This window comes from Anabas testudineus, chromosome 18 (genome assembly GCF_900324465.2).
Source record: "Anabas testudineus chromosome 18, fAnaTes1.2, whole genome shotgun sequence".
Lineage (NCBI taxonomy): Eukaryota > Metazoa > Chordata > Actinopteri > Anabantiformes > Anabantidae > Anabas > Anabas testudineus.
This window is the reverse complement of record NC_046627.1, coordinates 9575415-9597586: the sequence shown is the minus strand read 5'-3', so window position 1 is coordinate 9597586 and position 22172 is coordinate 9575415. Positions and strand designations below refer to the sequence as shown.

Genomic DNA, 22172 nt, shown 5'->3' with positions numbered 1-22172 from the left:
CCTCCTCTGCTCTTACCGGAGTCACCGTTCCTGTCATGGCGGTAGACCGTGCGGCCTCTGATACTTGTAAAACGTTTTGGCCTACAAGTGATTTCAGTTCTGTCACTGATGTTCATCAGATTATTTCTGTTGCAACGGGAGAAAAAGTTTGTGATATAAACAAATCATCACATTTTTTTAGCAGAAGTAAGAAAACAGGAAGGCCCCTCTGTGCATCTACATTACACTTCAGTCTGATGTTCAGTCAGCAGCAAGACAACATGGAGGTCACAGCTCTCTGCGTAAAACTGTGTGAGTACTGAGTGTTTTTCCATTAGTTTATTGTACAAACCTTTAGTTTGTTTTATTTTTTTCTGTATCAGTATTTTACTACATGGCTCTTATAACTATTTTGTTGCTTTTTTCTTTTGTCTCTTTAGTGATGATTGTGATGATGCTCATGTGTGAATATGAACAGAAAGTTAGTAAGTACCAGTTATTTACTGACTGAACACAGTCAGCATTTTGAAATATGACGTTTTCACTTTTGGTCGTTGTTTTGTGATTTATTTACAAGAAGACAGGAACTAAAATAGCTTTATTTCTTATTCTGGTGATCCAACTATTTCCGACTGGTTGTTAGAAAAAATAATTTTTCTAATCATCGCTGTAGTTATGCTATTAATCATTACATACAGTAGTTCAATCTTTAGTTGTTATACATGTATATATATATATATATATATATATATATATATATATATATATATATATATATATATATATATATATTCATATTCCAGCTGTGTGAATCTCTTTTTTTTCTTTGTTGCAGATGCAGTTTTTCTTCATATTCATCCAAACAGAGCACAGTTCTTTGAATATGAACCAGTAACATTTTACTGTAAGGGGGTCTCTTATTGTCAGGTTGTAAATGAGTCCAAAGGTAAAATACCCTCATGTAATAAAATTAGAACATCAACAGGGTCGTCCTGCACTATGGAACATATTTATCCAGATGACAGTGGAAAATACTGGTTTTATGCTGAAGGGGGGAAAAAAAGTAACATTGTCAACATCACTGTCACTGGTAAGTTTGTGTCATGACAGCAACATTTTTGTTATAATTTAACATGAGTGTATCATTAAATCAGCTTTTACATCCTTGTTGTTCAGCTGGTTCAGTGATCCTGGAAATTCCTGCTCTTCCAGTGATGGAGGGAGAAGATGTAACTCTGAGATGTAGAAACAAGACGACTTCCTCACAGACCTCAGCTCATTTCTATAAAGATGGAGTCTTCATCAGAAACAGCTCTACAGGAAATATGACCATCCACAATGTTTCCAAATCTGATGAAGGACTCTACAAGTGCAGCATCTTTGGAGCTGGAGAATCAGCAGAGAGCAGGTTGACTGTGAGAAGTAAGACACAGCAACATTTGAAAATAGAATTGATAGGTTGATGTTGTTTATATGATGATATAACAGTTTTACTAGACATAGACTTTAAGCAAAATGTATATTTGTAAATTGTCAAATAGCTGTTGTGGAAATTCAATACAATAAGTTCTATATTCATTTCAGATATTCAAAAAGAGAGGGTCACTTCCACTTCCAGGTCCACCCCATGGATCATTGCCACGGTTGTAATCCTGGTTCTGGTGGCGTTGGTGGGATTATGTAAAGTTTGCTGTTTCAAAGGTAACGAAAATAAAGTTAAAAATACAGTTAATATTTGCTGTTTTAAGAAATTAACACTTATTAAGTGCTGTGTCCCAACTTGTCAGACACATTGTGAATAGGTGGCTGTGAATTTAGCTAAAAAAACGACTTTTAAACAATAGGACCTAATCTTATTTTTATTTCCATCAGCTCATGTGTAAATAAAACTTTCTGCAGTGCAGTAACAAGCTGTAATTTGTATGATTTTTAATTGTATTGTACATTTTCTATGTGTTTCAGGTTAAGGAATGAGAGCTGATTGAAAGAGAAGCTTTTAATACAGGAAATCTCAACTAATACCACAATGACATGACATTTGTCTCATGACAAATGAGAAAGTAAAAATATGCAAACATTGCCTGGATTTACATTTAAAAAGTACATTTGAAGTTAAAACCAGTTTAAGTTTAAATTATTTAAGCCTTTTTAATAAAGCTTTTATCAGAGATGTTAAGCCAGCATTTGCCATCATCATCGTGTTTGTTCACACGTGTGAAAACACATTTCACAAGCACAAAGCTACTGTGGCTTTTAAACAAACTCACTGTGGTCAATGTCTACCTTGTTAGTGTTATTCCAAAAGACTTATAACTTCTGTGTAGATTATCTAAGGTGTTCAATGCAAGAAGGTTACCATCATCAAATCACAGCGGTCAGCAATGCAATATTCCAGCCGGTGAACCTGAAAAAAACGGTCTGGTGATCAAAAGTCAACAGTTGCTAAGTCATTTTCAGCTGCAATAGAATATTGCCAGGGTATTTTTTTTTTCCTCTTTTGTGAAATATGTGAAAGATAGCGACATTCCTGACACAAACATAATTTTAATTACACCTACTCAACTGTCGAACAACAGTTGGTACCTTATATGTCGAATGTTGAAATTACAGCTCACCTAGAATAAAAACATCAAGGCTTTAAGTCTTATTTTGAGGATTGTGCAGCCAGATGAACTTTTTTTTAAAATATTGTGCACTCATGTGGTCAAAGCCAGTATTTCAAAAGAAAAACTGACAATTAACTATTTACAATAGTTAACAATAAATAACCACAGCCCTTAAAGATAATTGGTGTTGGAATTGAAAAGTGAAACAATTTTTTTAATAACTAAGTAAACCACATTTGACAACCCTAACCTCGAGGTAGTGCTTCCTTTTTACTTTTACATTTTCTTGACATTGCCAGAATTGATCAGGTTGAGGCTGTGAGTCCTGCAGGAAGCATGATATTTTATTTTAACACATGAATTGGCCCAACACTGGGAATCTTTGGGATGAGCTGGAGAAGGCTTTGACCCACTAAAGAACATGTCTCTATTATCCGTTAATTATTTATCAGTTTCTACCAGTTAAATCAACTTTTTCTTCAGCAGTTCAACAGCAAAGAGGTGCTGAACTCACTTGGGTCAACCTCCAAAGTATTATTGTTATCTCAATAGATCTCTTACTTCTGTGCGATCAACAATATTATTCCTGAAATTTTCCAGGGTGATTTTATTTATTTACTTATTTACAGTGTGAATTCAGACCCTCTTGCTTTTTAAAACATGGTGTAGTGGTTCACTCATGTGGTCTAAGTGAGTATTACAAACACAAAAATCTCAACAGAAACATTTTTCATTTTATGCATACATCTGTGTGGTCCAATATTTCTCAGCTGATAAGTCACATTCATGGTGTTTCTAATTCCAGTCAGCACCATTGTACTTTGTGTTTAGTGTTAATGTGCCAGTGCTGGCATGCGAATACACTAACCTGCCTAGCCTGACTGTTTTAGCAGTGTTACTGTGAGATTGTTATGACACAGACATGAACCATTCTCTCATGGCTGTGGTTTGTACCAAATTACAATACAATAGAGAGTAAAATGAGACCAGTCGTCCACTGACTTCTGTTAGACCATTGAATATTAAGCAGTTTTACAAATTTAGTAGATTTGTAGATTTTGTTTATTTATATTTTGATAAAACTGTAGAAACAAGAAAGTATTTCACACTGAAACCAGCAGAAAAAACTCAAACATATAGCTAGATTGGATTTTGCTCCAGTTTGTGGATATGCAACATATCAGGACCTGGTTGAAAATCTCCTGAAGACGAGAGTTAGAAACCTTTCTGACAGATGTTCCCTACAGACCCTCATAATATATTTGGGTCTGCTAGGTCTGTCCAGCTTGCCCTTGTACCCCTATCTTCACCTAAGTGTTCAAAATATATGGTTTTAGATCAGATGATACAATCACAAAGTGGATCATCAACCTCCAACCCTAATGACTAATGGGGAAATTGTCAACACATGGTGGCCGAGATGGGGAAATATAAGTAAGCCGAGGCCTGTGGTGCGACTTGTAGCCCTGTAGTAACATGGGGCAATGCCCTCTTCTTGTTGCAGTCCTTGATTATATTTTTCTCAGAAGAAGTCATGAACTGCTCTCTGTCTGGCCCATAGCCTGAGACCTGTTTGCCTTTGTAAGCCCCTTGCAACATAGCTTCTGGGGTCATTCTGGCCCAAAAAAGTAAAACAAGCCGTCAAAGCTGTCTACTGTAGAATGTCTATGACATGTACATGGCCAAGGTCAAGCAGAAGTTGCCTTAATCAAATTATTTGCGTTTGGACACCCAATGACCCCTTAGCTGATTTTTTTCAATAGTTTTTAGAAGGAGCACAGATGATCATAGGTCTTAATGCATCCACAGAATTAAGTAAGATGATCAGTGTAGGCAACCAGTACATACTGTACTACAAAAATGTCTAAATTATTAAATTATTTTCACTTTTGTTAAAGAGGATATTCACTGTTCATTGACTTCACTTTTAATTTACAGCAGTTTCATAAAACGTGTCGTGCTTCTCTGTAAAAGGCCCAAAAGCTGACCAAACATACTTCTTATGTCTTCAGTCCAGCAACAGGTGGTGCAACTGTCCACACTTTTGGACCAAGGTCACCGTCAAGCCATGTTCATTTAATTTTTTGTAATCTGTAAATTCCCAATCTCAAAAGTCCACTGTAGACATCAGTCTTTAACTTTGACCATAACATAGCTCTACAGCTCTATGAACAGACTCTGTAAGCAGTGTGGAATCTCATGTGACTTGTTGCAATATATCTGTCTCTACTGTGACAACATCAAATGTTATTAGTCTGCACATGTTCTCATTAATAGTGGACTGCAGGAGGCAGAATGGGAGTGATGAAATAAAAGTCTGTCTGCATTTGTTGTGTTTTTTAGTGAAAAAAAAAGAAAACAATAATAAAACATTAAAGAGAAAATCCAGGTACGGATACTGCATCTATGTGTCTATTCATGGAAACTGGAATCTTGAGATCAGCTGTTAAAAAAAAAAGAATAAATAAATGGCTGCGGGTTCAACAGTACCAGAAACAAGTTTCGCACTCGACTATTTTTATTTGTTCAATTTCACTCTCTTAACCTGCTGCTGTGGTTTAAGTTAAAATTACATAGTAAATGTAGAATATTTTTAACTGATAGCTGTAAAACATTTTGGTCTACTGGTCATTTCATTTATATTTTGTCGTCCACAGTTGTGCTTTGTTCAACCCACTGATATTTAACCACCAGATTATTTTTGCTGCAACAGCTGAGAAAGTTTGTAATCTAAAAAAAATCATCACATTCACAGCAGAAGTAAGGAAACAGGAAGAGACGCCTCTGTGCAGCTACATTACACTTCAGTTTGATGTTCAGTCAGCAGCAAGACAACATGGAGGTCAGAGCTCTCTGCACCAAACTGCGTGAGTACTGAATTATAGTATGTTAAATATAGTATTATTTTTTCAGTACAGACATTTAGCTGTGATATTGTGTTTTTCTGTACCAACAAGTAGATCTTATAAACATCTCTTTCTCTTCCTTTAGCTCTTTAGTGATGATTGTGATGTTGCTGCTGTTTGAGAATGAACAGAAAGTTAGTAAGTACCAGCTTAATACTCAAAGGAATTATGCTTACTTTGAGTTATTTTGAAAATATATTCAAGCTGTTTTTTTTTTCTTTTTCTTTGTTTCAGATGCAGCTTCTCTTCGTGTTGATCGAAACAGAGCACAGTTCTTTGAATATGAGTCAATAACTTTTTATTATGAGGGGGTCTCTTATTGTGAAGTTGTACATGAGTCCAAAGGGAAAATATCACTATGTAATAAAACTAATGAGAGAACAGCAACAGGCTCGTCCTGCACCGTTACAAATGTTTATGTAGATGACAGTGGTGAATACTGGTTTGATGCTGAAGGGGGTAAAAGAAGCAACAGTGTCAACATCACTGTCACTAGTAAGTTTTTGTCATGACAACAACATTTTGTCATAATCTCAACATGAGTGTATCATTAAATCTGCTTTTACATTCTTGTTGTTCAGATGGTTCAGTGATCCTGGAAATTCCTGCTCTTCCTGTGATGGAGGGAGAAGCTGTAACTCTGACTTGTAGAAACAAGATGACTTCCTCACAGACCTCAGCTGATTTCTATAAAGATGGAGTCTTCATCAGTAGCAGCTCTACAGGAAACATGATCATCAACAGTGTTTCCATGTTTGATGAAGGACTCTACAAGTGCAGCATCTCTGGAGCTGGAGAATCAGCAGAGAGCAGGTTGACTGTGAGAAGTAGAGGTGAGACACAGAAACATACAAATAAAATTTACATGTAGAGTAGATGTAAAAGAAAACTGTTGTTAATCCCTTGTGAAAATGTTGTGAATGTTCCTGCACATTATGTGATACAAGACTTTCTACATTCATTCCAGATGGTCCCTCTTCCAGTTCCACCCCATGGATCATTGTTGCAGTTTTACTGCTGACTCTGCTGCTGGTCGTGGGGATACATCACTTAATCAGAGGTTACTGGCAAAGTTTTTGGCACAGAGATAAAGAAAATCTGGATAAATGTACATTTATGTTTTTAGTTGCTGTGAGAGATTTCAGAGTTTGGTTAGTTTTTTTTTTGTTGTTTTTTTTTGTTTGTTTGTTTGTTTGTTCAAAACATTGGTTAATATTATATAGTCAATTAGTTTAAACATAGCTTTCTATATTCTACTGACATCGACATTGCAAAGTGTGACAATGTGAAGTGTTTCAGTCACCTGTTATTTAGACAAAGATAAGTTTTATTCTTGAAAATTATTGTGGTAAACCTATTTTTAAAACAACATTATTTGAGATAATTTCAAATGCTGGCGAAATTTTTACTAGATTTTTTTTTTAACACACGTTAACATTTTTGTTCAAGTTTGATGAAACTGACTCTGATTGTGTCCATTTATGAGTTAAACTTTTTCATGTAAAAAGCAAGACATCTTCTAATCCTGCTTTTCCATTAATGCTGTTATTTTTCTTCTATTGCAGTAGTAGTTTATGTCTCCACACTGAGACATGGATCACATGCAGCTGTATATCAAACAGGTGAGTAAACAAACCAGACAATCTCCCAGTTTCACTGCAGACTCTGCTGCTGGGGGTACTTCACGTATTCAGAGGTTACTGGCAAAGTTTTTGCAGAGAGGTAAAGAAATCTGGATAAATTTACATTTATGTTTTCAGTTGCTGTAAGAGATTTCAGAGTTTGGTTAGGTGTTTTTTTTTGTTTGTCAAGACATTGGTTAATATTGTTTAGTCATTATTTTCAGCATAGCTTTCTATTTTCTACTGAAATTAACATTGCAAAGTGTGACAATGTGAAGTGTTTCAGTCACCTGCGTCTTGCTGTTATTTAGAAAAAGAGACCTGTTAGGCCTATGGTATCATATTTGATACACAAAATATTTCAGAACAAAAACTTCTGATGTTTCAAACATGAAACATAAAAAACAAGCATTAAACATGAAAAAAATTACATTTTGAAACAATGTCTTAAAAATATTTTTGTACAAAGTGTACAATACACACTCCATTTAAAAAAATAGGATGTTGTAAGTACTATTCACTGGAAAGGGCTTTAAAGGGTTAATCTTGAAAATCATTGTGGTAAACCTATTTTTAAAACAACATTATTCGAGGTAATTTCAAATGTCGGGGAAATGTTTACTAAATCTTTTTTTCAACTCACAGTAACATTTTTGTTTAAGTTTGATGAAACTGACTCTGATTGTGACCATTTATGAGCTTTTTCATGTAAAAAGCAAGACATATTCTAATCCGGCTTTTGTATTGATGCTTTTATTTTTCTTCTATTGCAGTAGTGGTTTATGTCTCCACACTTGGAACTGGATCAGGCTCAGCTGGAAATCAAACAGGTGAGTAAACAAACCAGACACACTGTCCATGATTTAAAAAAAAGATAATTATGCTGTGTTTATCTATTAAGAACACAAATATCCAGCTAACACTGTCCCAGGCAATAAATTGTTAACATTTTGAAAAGTTTATAAATTTAAAAAGTTTAGCTTGATACCGTTTAGCATAGTTCAATCAATTATATTTGATATGAAACATGATAACAATGATCTGGTGTTAACAGGTAACAAATTTACCAATTGGCAAGATTAAATTGTTATTGGTTTTAGCTTCTTTAATGATGTGTTGAGACTATGGAAAATGATTAGGTCCACCTTCATTTTTTTTTTTCAATTCAGAATTCAAAAAATATTTTTTTAGTCTTAGTCCTCTTCAGTATGATACAGGTCATCTACCTGTGTAATATAAAAATCAGATCATAAAGATAATAAATATTAAAGATTAATAAAATATTAAGAATTCGGTCCATGTCCTGTTAATGTGTCCATTTACATTGCTGACCTGTTTTTTAGTCTCTGATAGTGTTGATTCAGCTGCTATGGACTCAGCAATGTATGCTGTAGTAATGAGAAAAAAGAAAGGTAAAGCTTCTTGCAATAAAACTGCAGAACAAAACCAATGAGAGAGAGGCTAAGGCATCTGCAGAGTACAGGGTAAATGTACAGTAGTGGTTACTACTAGGTTGATCATTTCTAAAAAAAAAAAAAAAAAAAACGTATCTTTATCCGAAAAATATCTGATTTATTTTGTTTGTTTGTTTGTTTGTTTTTTTAGAACAGGGGTATACACTTTCATGTTACTGTATATTGTAGTTTTCACAGTTGGCAGATAATGTAGAAATCACCATAAATTAAATAAACAAATTAGAAATCAAGTATAGGAATGATTCAACACAACAGGCAACTTTTCTTTTAAATACCCTGAAGACCTCCAAAAGTAAGTAAATTTATTAGATGTACTGTAATATCAATGGGATGCGACTAAAATTCAATTTTGTAGTTCGGAAATCTGTTTGGAAATAAGTTTTGGGGAAAAAAATATAATCCAGTCATTGGTAAGTTTAACTTTCCACAGTGCAGAGACAAGCTGTAATTTCCATAATTTATTCTATAATATTCTGTGTCTTACAGGTTTCAGTGAGCTGACTGAAGAAGGAGCTTTAAATTGAGTTACCATCAGTGTTTCTAAACTAATACCACAATGATATGTATGTTTAGTATGTTTAGTATGTTTAGTGTAATCATTTATTAAGAAGATTCAAACCAATATGTGTTCATTACACAATAAAAGTGACACATTTATACAACTGGAAACATTTTTGTTTGGATTTAGATTTAATGAAGGACATTTCAAGTTAATATCTAGTTAAGTTTAAACCTTTTAAGTCATTTGACTAAACTTTTCTCAGACATGTTAAATCACCTTTTTATATCAGCCTCTGTTTACCCGTGTGAAAATGCAGCTCAGAAGCACAGAACTGATGAGGTCTTTAATGAGACTCACTGTGGTCAACTGCTATTCTATTAGTGTTACTTCACATAATGTGAAACTTTCAGCTTGTTTGTGGTCAAAAAGGTAATATTCACATGAACCTAAAAAAGTCTGCTGATGCATTTGCATTAGTTTGATCTTAAGACTTTTAAAATTGCAATAGAACCTTGAAGTTTTTCCTTTCTATGATTTTTTTTGTATCGTTTGCGAAACAGGTGAAAAGCAGAGAAATTTTAGATTTGACCACAATGTGAACTACTGTGTAGAATGCAGAAATGACACATTACAAGAATTGTAATTGTGAAATGATTTCACAGAACATGTTGCATGATGCAACATAGGTCTAAATAATAAAAAGTAATAACATGTTACAAATTGTATGATCTAGTCCAGCACCAGAGTGCACTGTTTACTGGGTTGTTGAGTCCAATGTGATGCCTGAGCTGGCAGCACACATAACGCATCCATTCAGTTGTAAACTGTTTAATAACATCCAATGTAATTAGTCTGCAAATGTTCTTATCAATACTGGACTGCAGGAGGCAGAACAGGACTAATGGAATAAAAGTCTGTCTGCATTTGTTGTGTTTTAGAGTGAAAAAAAAGACAAAAATAAAGAAACATTAACGTGAAAATCACGATACTGATACTGCATCTACATGTCTATTCATAGAAACAGTAACAGAAAGACGTTTTGCACTCGACTATTTTTTTTTGTATAATTTCATTCTCTTAACCTGCTGCTGTGGTTTAAGTTAAAATGAAAATATTTTTAACTGATAGCTGTAAAACAGTTTGGTCTACTGGTCATTTCATTTATATTTTTAAATCCACAGTTTTTCTAATGAGGTTTAACCACCAGATTATTTCTGCTGCAACAATAGAGAAAGTTTGTGATCTAAAAAAAAGCCATATTAACAGCAGAGAGAAGGAAACAGGAAGAGCCTCTGTGCACCTACATTACACATCAGTCTGATGTTCAGTGAGCAGCAAGACAACATGGAGGTCACAGCTCTGTACATCAGACTGCGTTATTACTGAGTCTGTGTCTGTTACTTTATAGTACATAGTTTTAGTTTTGGGTTTTTTTCCGTGTCACCACTTTGATCTTCTATCCTTGTTGTGTTTTTCTCATGTCTCTTTAGTGATGACTGTGATAATGCTGATGTGTGACCACGATCAGAAAGTTAGTAAGTACCAGTAATCATTGAAGACATTACGCATTTTTGAGGATTCTTTTTCACTTTTGTGGTTTAAAACACAAAAAAGTCAGTTATTTCTCATCCAGTGATCAAACCATTTCCATTTCATTTTTCACTGGTAAGTTTTTATCATGACAACAACATTTTGTCATAATCTCCAGGTTGTTCCAGGTTAACTTTAATGTTTAGGTTAATTGTCCTGCTCCATCACCCAACTTTGTCTGAGCTTTAGCCACGTGGTCTATATTATCGAAATTGAAAACCTTTGGTTGTCAACAAGAAAAATTAGACATTAAAAACGGATCAACTGAGTGAGAAGTCAAAAGAAGCCGACTCAAGGCATTTAACCATCTATTAACAACCGAAAACAACTTAAAACAAAGAAAAACAAAAGGGTGTGCAACCACAGGAAGAGAACAAAACAAAAGAAACAACAGGTAAAACAACAAAGAGGGGGCCGTACCTTTGCAGAATCTCTTGTACTGTCAAAAAGAAATCTTAAGTGTGTGGGTGTCTTTTGCCTTTGTGACATAGATAGTGTAATGGAAACTTGCTGAACAGTTTACAGGATTTAAAAGTCAGACAGTGGGGAAATTGCATTGTGGAAAAGTCTTCCCTCTTGATGGTACTGACAGGTTCCAATGTAGATAAAGTTTGAGGAGTCTGAAATGACTAAATGAATAATGTAATAATACATACTCGTTTTTGGCTATGTTAACAAATAACTGACCACAGTTTACGGCTGCCTGGCACTACATCTCGTACGCAGAGACCTCTCAAGCCAGCTTCATGTGAGGGTCCTTTACAGCACAGCGAGACATAATTTTCACTGTTGGTCTTGTTGACAACCACAAGGGGGCATTGTTATCCTAGATAATTAAATCAATGTGCCAAGTGGAGGCAAAATACAACTGGATAAAGTTATCAAGGATTATTATTATTAGTTGTAGTATTATTATTATTTTCTATGAATGAAAATTAATTTTATCAAGTTCAAAAAAATCTTTGATGTGATGCGTAATAAGGTTTGACATTAGCTTTACCCCCACATTTTTTTTCTGCTTAGTTGATTTACTCTTCATAGTAATTTAAAGTGTTGTCAGTGTTTCCAGCTACAACACGCTTAGTGTTGTACTATTGGGGGCAGAGTAGGACTGGTGAATTGAATGTGTGTTTGCATGTGTGTGTTTCTGAGTGAAAGAAAATAACGAAATTGAAGAGGAAAATCAAGTCATCGATACTGCATTTATGTGTGTATTTGTGGAAACTTGCTGCAGTCTTAGAATCAGCTGTTCATAAAAATTAATGGATTCAGGTGATCTAATTTTCAGTTCTTTGTGTTTAGTGTCATGTTCTAATGTTTGTTTGCTCATACTCAAAATACATGTTGAAATCACCAAACCAACCAAACACCAATGTTTTAGCAGTTTCATTGTGAGATTGTTACAATACAGAGATAAACCATTTTCTCAACTTGCTGGAGTGGTTTGAGCTGAAATGCAGCAAAACGTCTGAAGACAGAGTAAATTTTAAAGATAAGATAAAGCTTTATTGTCATTGTACAGTCACACTTGGTACAACAGTACAACAAGATTGCGAACTGTCCCACATTGGTGCAAAGAGAGAGAAGATAACAACAATAAAAATAATTAAAATATATATACATATATATGTACACAAATATATACATATACACAAATTGGTATATGCAGGTTGACCCTCCTGAGGATCCTCAGGAAGTGAAGACGCTGTTGGGCCTTTTTCATAACCTCTGAGGTGTTTGAGGTCTTCATCTATGTGCACACCAAGGTACTTGGAGCTTGGCAACCTCTTCACACATTCCCCAGCAATAATGATGGACTGCAGATCTGACTTCTTCCTCCTGAAGTCCACAATCACTTCTTTTGTTTTTGAGGTCTTTAGGAACAAATTGTTGTCTGCACACCAACCCCACCAGCCTCTGAACCTCATCCCTGCATGCTGTCTCATCACCGCCAGAGATAAGCCCCACCACAGTTGTGTCATCGGCGAACTTAATGACGACAATGTCTGTGTCTGTGTGCTGACACAGCCATACGTGTACAGGGTGTACAGCAGAGGACTCAGCCTTGTGGGGAACCGGTGTTTAAACTCAGGGCTTTGGAGAGATGAGGACCCACTCTGACTCTCTGTAGTCTTTCAGAGAGAAAGTCTCTGATCCAACAGCAGGTGGTGGGAGGAAGTCCAATGTCCAACAATTTGCTAACCGTAGAATTGTGTTAAATGCAGAGCTAAAGTCGACAAAGAGCAACAACCTGTGGTGTGTGGGTGTGTATGGTGGTGTGGAGCGCAGTGGCAATGGCGTCCTCTGTCGATCTGTTAGCCCATTATTTAAACTGTAGTGGGTCGAATGTGGGTGGGGGGTAGGACAGAATGTGACGTCGGACCAGTTTCTCAAAACAATTCATTATGACAGGTGTCAGAGCTACTGGTCGGTAGTCATTGACGCTGCTGATGGAGGTTTTTTTAGGCAGCGGGACAATTGTGGCTGACTTCAGGCATGGTGGGATGTAGGACTGAGACAGTGAGGAGTTGAAAATGTTGGTGAAGACCCCAGCCAGCTGGTTTGCGCACTCCCTGAGGACTCTCCCAGTCACACCATCCTGTCCAGCAGCCTTCCTGGGGTTCATTGCCCTCAGCATACACCTCACTTCATGCTCCTGCACTGTGGAACTGAAGCTGCTACAGTCTGATGTTCGGGCTTCAGCTGTCCCAGGTCATTCCACCTCGAAGCGCGCAAAGAAGTGGTTTAACTCCTCTGCGAGCACAACATCACCCACAGACGTCATGGTGTTGAAGGACTTGTGGTTGGTTTGGTGCTGGACTCCCTGCCACACCTGCCATGTGTTGTTGTACTTGAAGTGGTCCTCAATCCTCCTCTTGTAAGCTGCCTTGGCCTCTCTGATGCCTCTTTTGAGGTTAGCTCTGGCTGCACCATCTTGTGCTTTGTCACCGAATCTGAAGGCAACATCACGTTGCTTCAACAGGACCTGGACCTCCTTAGTCATCCAGGCTTTCCGATTGGAGTACACCCGGTGACGTTTGACCACGGTGACGCTGTCAACGCAGAAGTTGATGTAAGAAAGCAGGGATGTAGTATGCTCCTCTAGGTCCTTGTGTGCAAAACTATTCCAGTGTGTGTCCTCAAAGCAGTCCTGCAGCTGTTGTGGAGCTCCCTCCGGCCATGTTTTTACAGTCTTTGTCACTGGGGGGGCTCTCCTCCTGACGGGGGTGTATGCTGGAATCAACAACATGGACGTGTGATCAGACAAACCCAGATGTGGTAGAGTGGTTGCTCTGTAGCCTTTTTGGATGTTGCTGTAGGCTTTGTCCAGTGTGTTTGCACCCCTTGTAGCGCATTTAATGTGCTGATCAAATTTGGGGAGTATTGACCTTAAATCAGCATGATTGAAGTCCCCAGCTATGATGTGCACTGCGTCAGGATGAGAGTTCTGCTGGTTGCTTATTGCATTGTGCAGCGCCTCCATGGCTACGATAGCATTAGCATCAGGTGGTACGTAGACGGCCGATACCATGAGGACGGTAAACTCACGAGAAATGTAGACTGGTCTGCATTTAACAATCAAATATTCCACATCTGGGAAACAGTAGCTGTCTACATTTGTGCAGACACATAGCCCCCCTCCTCTGCTCTTACCGGAGTCACCGTTCCTGTCGTAGCGGTAGACCGTGCGGCCTCTGATACTTGTAAAACATTTGTCCTACAAGTGATTTCAGTTCCATCACTTATGTTCATCAGATTATTTTTGCTGCAACAGGGGAAAAAGTTTGTGATCTAAACAAATCAGAAGTAGCAGAAGTAGAAAAAAGGAAGAAAACCCCCTGAGAACCAACATTACACTTCAGTCTGATGTTCAGTCAGCAGCAAGACAACATGGAGGTCACAGCTCTCTGCATCAAACTGCGTGAGTACTGATTGTGTTTCCGTTAGTTTATTGTAAAAACCTTAAGTTTAGTTTGTTTTTTTCTGTATTGGTATTTTACTACATTGCTCTTGTAACGATTTGTTTCTTTTTTCTTTTGTCTCTTTAGTGATGATTGTGATGATGCTCATGTGTGAATATGAACAGAAAGTTAGTAAGTACCAGTTATTTACTCGCTGAAAACAGTCAGCATTTTGAATGACATTTTTTTTACTTTTCATCGTTGTTTTGTGATTTATTTACAAGAAGTCAGAAACTAAAAATAGCTTTATTTATTAGTCTGGTGATCCAACTATTTCTGACTGGTTGTTAGATTATTGCTGTAGTTATGCTATTAATCATTTTACACTAGTTCAATCTTCAATTCTGATATATATATATATATATATATATATATATATACAGAGAGAGAGAGAGAGAGAAACTCCAGCTGTTTTGTGAATCTCTTTTTTTTCTTTGTTGCAGATGCAGCTTCTCTTCGTATTCATCCAAACAGAGCACAGTTCTTCCAATATGAGTCAGTAATGTTTTATTGTAAGGGGGTCTCTTATTGTGAAGTTTTGCATGAGTATAAAGGGACAATATCGTCATGTAATAAAATTAGAACATCAACAGGGTCGTCCTGCACCATTAGAAATGTTTTTCCAGCTGACAGTGGTAAATACTGGTTTGATGTTGGAGGGGGGAAAAAAAGTAACAGTGTCAACATTGTTGTCACTGGTAAGTTTTTATCATGACAACAACATTTTGTCATAAACACAACATGAGTGTATCATTAAATCATCTTTTACATCCTTGTTGTTCAGCTGGTTCAGTGATCCTGGAAATTCCTGCTCTTCCTGTGATGGAGGGAGAAGCTGTAACTCTGACTTGTAGAAAAAAGACGACTTCCTCACAGAACACAGCTGATTTTTTTAGAAATGGAGTCTTGATCAGTAGCAGCTCTACAGGAAACATGAGCATCCACAATGTTTCCATGTCTGATGAAGGACTCTACAAGTGCAGCATCTCTGGAGCTGGAAAATCAGCAGTGAGCAGGTTGATTGTGATAGGTAAGACACATCAACATTTGAAAATAGAATTGATAGGTTAATGTTGTTTATATGATGATATAACAGTTTTACTAGACATAGACTTTAAACAAAATGCATTAATTGTCTAATTGTCAAAATGTTGTGGAAATTCAATGCAATACTTTCTATACTCATTTCAGATGGTCAAAAAGAGAGGGTCACTTCCACTTCCAGTTCCACCCCATGGATCATTGCCACGATTTTAATCCTGGTTCTGGTGGCGTTAGTGGGATTATGTAAAGTTTGCTGTTTCAAAGGTAAAGAAAATAAAGTTAAAAATACAGTTTATATTTCCTGTTTTAAGAAATTCACACTGATTTAGTGCTGTTTCTCAACATTTCAGACACAGTTTGAATAGGTGGCTGTGAATTTAGTTTAAACAATTATTTTAAAACAATAGGTGTGTCAAGGTACTTTACAGTGTAAGGGTTAAGACCGTACAGAGTATAATTGTAAAGATATAAATTACATGGAAAACGCAACAATCCCATCTGAGCAAGCTTTAGGCAACAGTGGACAGGAAAAACTCCCTTTGGAGGAAAAACTGACACTAGAGACAGGGCCACTTTTACATTAAAGGTAAATTAAATGTGAATATTTTTGCAACATGTTGATATACAATTTTCTTAATGTAGGTAAGAACAATAAGCAATGCACATTCATGGTATTTGAGAGGGTGGGGTCGACTTTTGTTTGTGGACTTAAATTACAACATAGAAATCAACATACGAATCAGACATCAAGTGTTAGAATTTGAAGAAACTCTCAGCATAACCTGCAGTTTCCAAAGTTAGTTTTATTTAAGTATACTAGATATACGGTGTTCTAAATGTAATGTTTTTAAAATGAAATTATGTATTTCTATTTAGTTAAACATGTGTGGTAAAAAAAAAAAAAGTAAGTAGTATTATTTCATAGTTTGAAAATATTTTTGTTGTTCTTTAGTCATCTTTATCTGTTATCTGAGCACCAAGCTTGGAAGTTTTAGGGAAAAAACAATAGGACCTAATAATTTATAAATAAAACTTTCAGCAGTGCAGTAACAAGCTGTAATTTGTATGATTTTTAATTGTTCTGTACACTTTCTGTGTGTTTCAGGTTAAAGCGTGAGAGCTGATTGAAGAGAAGCTTTTCATACAGGAAATCTCAACTAATACCACAATGACATGACATTTGTCTCATGACAAATGAGAAAGTAAAAATATGTAAACATTGCCTGGATTTACATTAAAAAAAGTAAATTTAAAGTTAAAAGCAGTATAAGTTTAAATTCTTTAAGCCTTTGAATAAAGCTTTCATCAGAGATGTTAAACCAGCATTTGCCATCATCAGCGTGTCTGTTCACACGTGTGAAAACGCATTTCACAAGCACAGAGCTACTGTGGCTTTTAAACAGACTCACTGTGGTCAATGTCTACCTTGTTAGTGTTACTTCACTTCATCTGAAACTGGCACTGTGAGATGTTTATAGTGGTGAGGGACCAAACATGCGGGCAATAGGAACCAAAGGTGGAATTTTAAATAAAAAAGGTGGTTTTTTTTGTTCAAATATGTAGAAAGCAATTTACAAACTGACCTGACAAATGATCATAAAGGGAAACATATATAATGACTGATTAGACACAAAAACGAAAAACACTCACAAAATTTCAAAACAGAAGAACTGAACAATAAAATAAATTTAAAAATGATTATTCCAAGAAGACCTATATCTTCTATGTAGATTATCTAAGGTGTTCAATGCAAGAAGGTTACCATCATTCAAATCAGCTGTGTGACAGGAAGAGGGGCAATCACAGCGGTCAGCAATGCAATATTTCAGCTGCTGAACCTGAAAAATAAAAGGTCTGGTGATCAAAAGTCAACAGTTGCAAAGTCATTTTCAGTTGCAATAGAATATTGCCAAGGTCATTTTTTAAAATGTATTTATTTTTATTTTTTCTTTCTCGAATGTTGAAATTACAGCTCACCTAGAATAAAACAACAAGGCTTTAATCTTATTTTGAGGATTGTGCAGCCAGATGCACTCTTTTTTAAAATATTGTGCACTCGTGTGGTCAAAGCCAGTATTACAAAAGAAAAAGTGATTAACTATTAACAATAGTTAACAATTAATAACCACAGCACTTAAAGATAGATAATGTTTGAAGTGAAAAGTGAAACTATTTTTTGACAACTACCACATTTGACAACCCTAACCTCGAGGTGGCGCTTCCTTTTCATTTTCTTGACATTGCCAGGTTTGATCAGTTTGAGGCTGTGAGTGCTACAGGAAGCATGATATTTTATTTTAACACATGAATTGGCCCAACACTGGGAACTTTGGGCTGAGTTCCAACTTTTTCATCAGCAGTTCAACAGCAAAGAGGTGTTGAACTCACTTAGGTCAACCTCCAACGTATTATAGTTACTTGATTTAATCTCATTAGATCTCTTACTTCTTTGCAAGAGACAATATTATTCCTGAAATTTGCCAGGGTGATTTTTCCCATTTTTTAAACTGTTATTTTTTGTTTATAATTTACAGTTCACTTGAAAGAAAAAAATGAAGGCTGTTAGACTTATTTACAGTGTAAATTCGGACCCTCCTGCCATTTAAAACTTGGTGTAGCCGTGCACTCTTGTGGTTTAAGTGAGTTTTACAAACAAAAACACAAAAATCTTCTTCACAGAAACATGTCAATCTACAGTATTTAAAGAAAAACACATGACAAGGAAAACTGACCTATTTTCTCTTTTTCATTTTATGCATACATCTGTGTGGTCCAATATTTCTCAACTGATAAGTCACATTCATGGTGTTTCTAATTCCAGTCAGCACCATTGTACTTTGTGTTTAGTGTTAATGTGCTAGTGTTAGCAGGCTAATACGCTAAGGATGAAATCACCAAACCTGCCTAAGATGACTGTTAGCAGTGTCACTGTGAGATATTTATGACACAGACATGAACCATTCTCTTATGGCTGTGGTTTGTACCAAAAAATACAAATATAATCTAGATTCAAGAGAGCAAAATGAGACCCAACCTGATTAGACAACAGAATTTGGACCTTACCGTACTCAGGTGTTGAGTCCTTGAGACCAATCCTTGGACTGATTACTTTTTGTGTTGAATTTTCTACTTTCATCAGTAGATCAGTCATCCACTAACTTCTATTAGACCATTGAATATTAAGCAGTTTTACAAATTTAGTAGATTTGTAGATTTTGTTTATTTTTATTTTGATAAAACTGTAGAAACTTTCAGTATTTCACACTGAAACCTGCAGAAAAACCTCAAACATGTAGCGAGACTGGATTTTGCTCCAGTTTGTGGATATGCAACATATCCTCGGCCTGGAGCTGTACATCTCCAGAATCCAGTTGACCTGCCCAATGTTCTTGATGCTTGTTGTTGTCTTATTGCCTGCTGTTCTTTTCTCTCTTCTCTTTCCACTCACCCCAACCGGTCGAGGCAGATGGCCGCCCACTATGAGCCTGGTTCTGCTGGAGGTTTCTTCAGGCCACTGTTGCCTAAAGCTTGCTCAAATGGGGTTGTTGGGTTTTCTCTATAATTTTTTTTTATAAATATTTTCTGTAAGGTCTTAAACCTTACACTGTAAAGTGCCTTGAGATAACTTCTGTTGTAAATTGGCGCTATACAAATAAAATTGAATTGAATTGAAATTGAATATCCAGAAACTGAAGGAGCTCAGGAGCAAATTTGTTCTTACACCAACAGCCCACTAAAATCAGGGGGATGAGAATAAAAACTGAGAATTTAGTTGCATGATGCAGCAGGACATAGGTCTAAATAACTTACACAAAATAACATGTTGTAAACTGTATGATCCAGTCAGCAGCCACCAGAGTGCACTGTTTACTACAATTGCATCTTGCTTTTGTAAAACACTTCTCTGAAGAGTCAACATACATGTGGATAATCTTGTCCAGATCCATATGCTGGGTATAGAGATATGAACAGAACAGAGCCCAGAATATCCAAACCAGAAAAAAAAAGCAAAACCAAGTCCAATTAAGTGTAGAATTTCAAAATACAGTTCAATGAAATTGCTGATGGTATTGTGAAATTAGCTTTCTCCAGATTATTTGTTGAACACACCAGATAAAAGAACATATGTGTAGTGGTGTCCTCAGGAAACTTTGACTTTGACATTATTTTCTGGTTGTTTGATTTCCCTGTCAATTTTGTCTTTCTATATTTTAAATTAAAAGTAAATGAAACTGTTGTCTGGTTGTCTTCGTTTGTCACATAATGTTAAAGTTTTGAGATCCATGTAATATTCTCCTCTTAGATTTCACTGCAGCAAATTTGTAACAACCTATTGGAGAATTAGTGCAGTCATCACTCAATAGGTTTCATTTGTCAACACAGTGAGGTAATTTGACGACGTGAATGTACTGAATGACCAAGTTTTTCTATGAAAGGGTTTTTGATAGAAAAAAATAAAAATAAATAGAAAATAATCCATACCTTGATGGATTTATCCATTAGGCTTAGACTCTGAGTGCTTCAGGGAGCATGATACTTCATTTTAACACATGGATTGGCTACCACTGAGAATCTTTGGGATGAGCTAGAGAAGGCTTAAGTCCTGTTATCTTAAATACGAGAGCTTGGTGACAAATAATGCAGCACTGGACAGATGTGAATGTAACAGAGATACATGAGCTAGATACATCCGCAGCAAATGTGCTATAATAACAGCAGAACAGTGGACCAACAAAGTATTACAGTGTTTGACTTTTTTGGACAGGCAAAAAGATGTTTAAGATAGTCTTCTTTCCTTTTTCAGCTGAATATGTATTTGCTCTTTGAACTGATCGATTATCAAATAAAAGTCAATAGTTCAAGAGAAAATAAAGAACTATATGAAGACATCACTTCTATATGTCATGATTCCAGCTCCTCCTGCCTGTCTGCCCCTGATTTCCTGGTTCCTGTTGTTTTCTCTCTCCTCTGTGACAGGTCCTCGGTAACCTGTTGATTGCAGATTGTCTTCACCGGTGTCTCCCCTGTACCCTTTATTTGCAGGTCTGCCAGTTTTGCCAGATAGTCTCACATTGACCTGAGAGCAAAACTATTCAGCATTTATCTTCAGACTGCTTTCTGATACGAATCATGCTTGACCTGAAACCTGTCTCTGCCTGAGTCCCCCCTACCTGCTACTCCCTGGACCTGCCTTCTGTTCTGATGTGCCTCGGCCTAAACATCCAGTACCATGATTGTTATCCTACCTGAGCTGTGCTCTTCCTCGTTCTCCTTTCCCAGGATACACAGATTTTTGTGTTTTTACAAACATATATATATTTATTTCCATCCATATATATATTTCCATCTAGTGTTTAATAAAACATATAGTGACAAGGAAAATCAATTTTCTCTTTTTCATTTTCTGCATAAAATATAATCTGTGTGATCCAATATTTCTCAGATGATAAATCACATTCGTCATTCATTCATTTAATTTATTTTTTACAACTGATCTAATTTCAGTCAGCACCATTTGTACTTTGTGTTTAGTGTTAATTTGCTAATGTTACCATGCTCATACTAATGAACTGACATGTGGAAGTCACAAAAACTGTGAAACATCACTGTCAGATTGTTTTGATACAGACATGAACGATTCTCTCATGACTGTGGCTTTAGCTAAAATTCAGCATATTAGCTGTAGACATAGCATATTTTTAAATCTGATAACTGTAAAACATTTTGGTCTACTGGTTTTTCAATTTATATTTTTAAGTTCACAGTTGTGCTTTGCTTCACCCACTGATGTTTAACCACCAGATTGTTTCTGCTGCAACAGTAGAGAAAGACTGTGATCTTAAAAAAACAGGAAGAGGCCCCTCTGTGTACATACATTACACTTCAGTCTGATGTTCAGTCAGCAGCAAGACAACATGGAGGGCACAGCTCTCTGCATCAAACTGCGTGAGTACTGAGTCTGTCTCTTACTTTATGGAACAATGTCACTTTTGTTCGGATTTCAAAATTTCATTCCTTTTATTTTTTGTTGTTGTTGCAGATGCAGTTTCTCTTCGTATTGATCCAAACAGAGCACAGTTCTTCCAATATGCATCAGTAACATTTTATTGTGAGGGGGTCTCTTATTGTGAAGTTGTACATGAATCCAAAGGGAAAATTCCTTCATGTATTATAACTAATACAAGAACATCAACAGGGTCGTCATGCACCAAAACAAATCTTTATGAAGATGACAGGGATAAGTACTGAAGATGACTGTGATAGTTTGAGGTTGGAGGGTGGGGGAGAAGCAACAGTGGGAAGTTTTTATCATGACAACAAATTTTTCATAAATTCAACGTGTGTATCATTAAATCAGCTTTTACATCCTTGTTGTTCAGATGGTTCAGTGATCCTGGAAATTCCTGCTCTTCCTGTGATGGAGGGAGAAACTGTAACTCTGACTTGTAGAAACAAGACGACTTCCTCACATCATCTACAGTGCTT

The 22172-nt window shown here is 36.2% G+C and overlaps 1 protein-coding gene and 1 long non-coding RNA gene across 2 annotated transcripts in view; both read left to right on the top strand.

Moving 5' to 3' along the window:
* Positions 1-22172, top strand: part of LOC113168611 (low affinity immunoglobulin gamma Fc region receptor II-like) — a 50411-nt gene that overhangs the window by 13980 nt on the left and 14259 nt on the right. Inside the window, exon 3 of the mRNA XM_026369657.1 lies at positions 5726-5986. Within this exon, the coding sequence (XP_026225442.1) occupies positions 5726-5986 (261 nt within the window). The remainder of the gene's footprint in view (positions 1-5725; positions 5987-22172) is intronic.
* On the top strand, positions 15493-16848 carry LOC113168638. Its single transcript, XR_003299504.1, has 3 exons — positions 15493-15672; positions 15834-15950; positions 16792-16848. It is a non-coding gene; the product is annotated as an uncharacterized LOC113168638 (long non-coding RNA).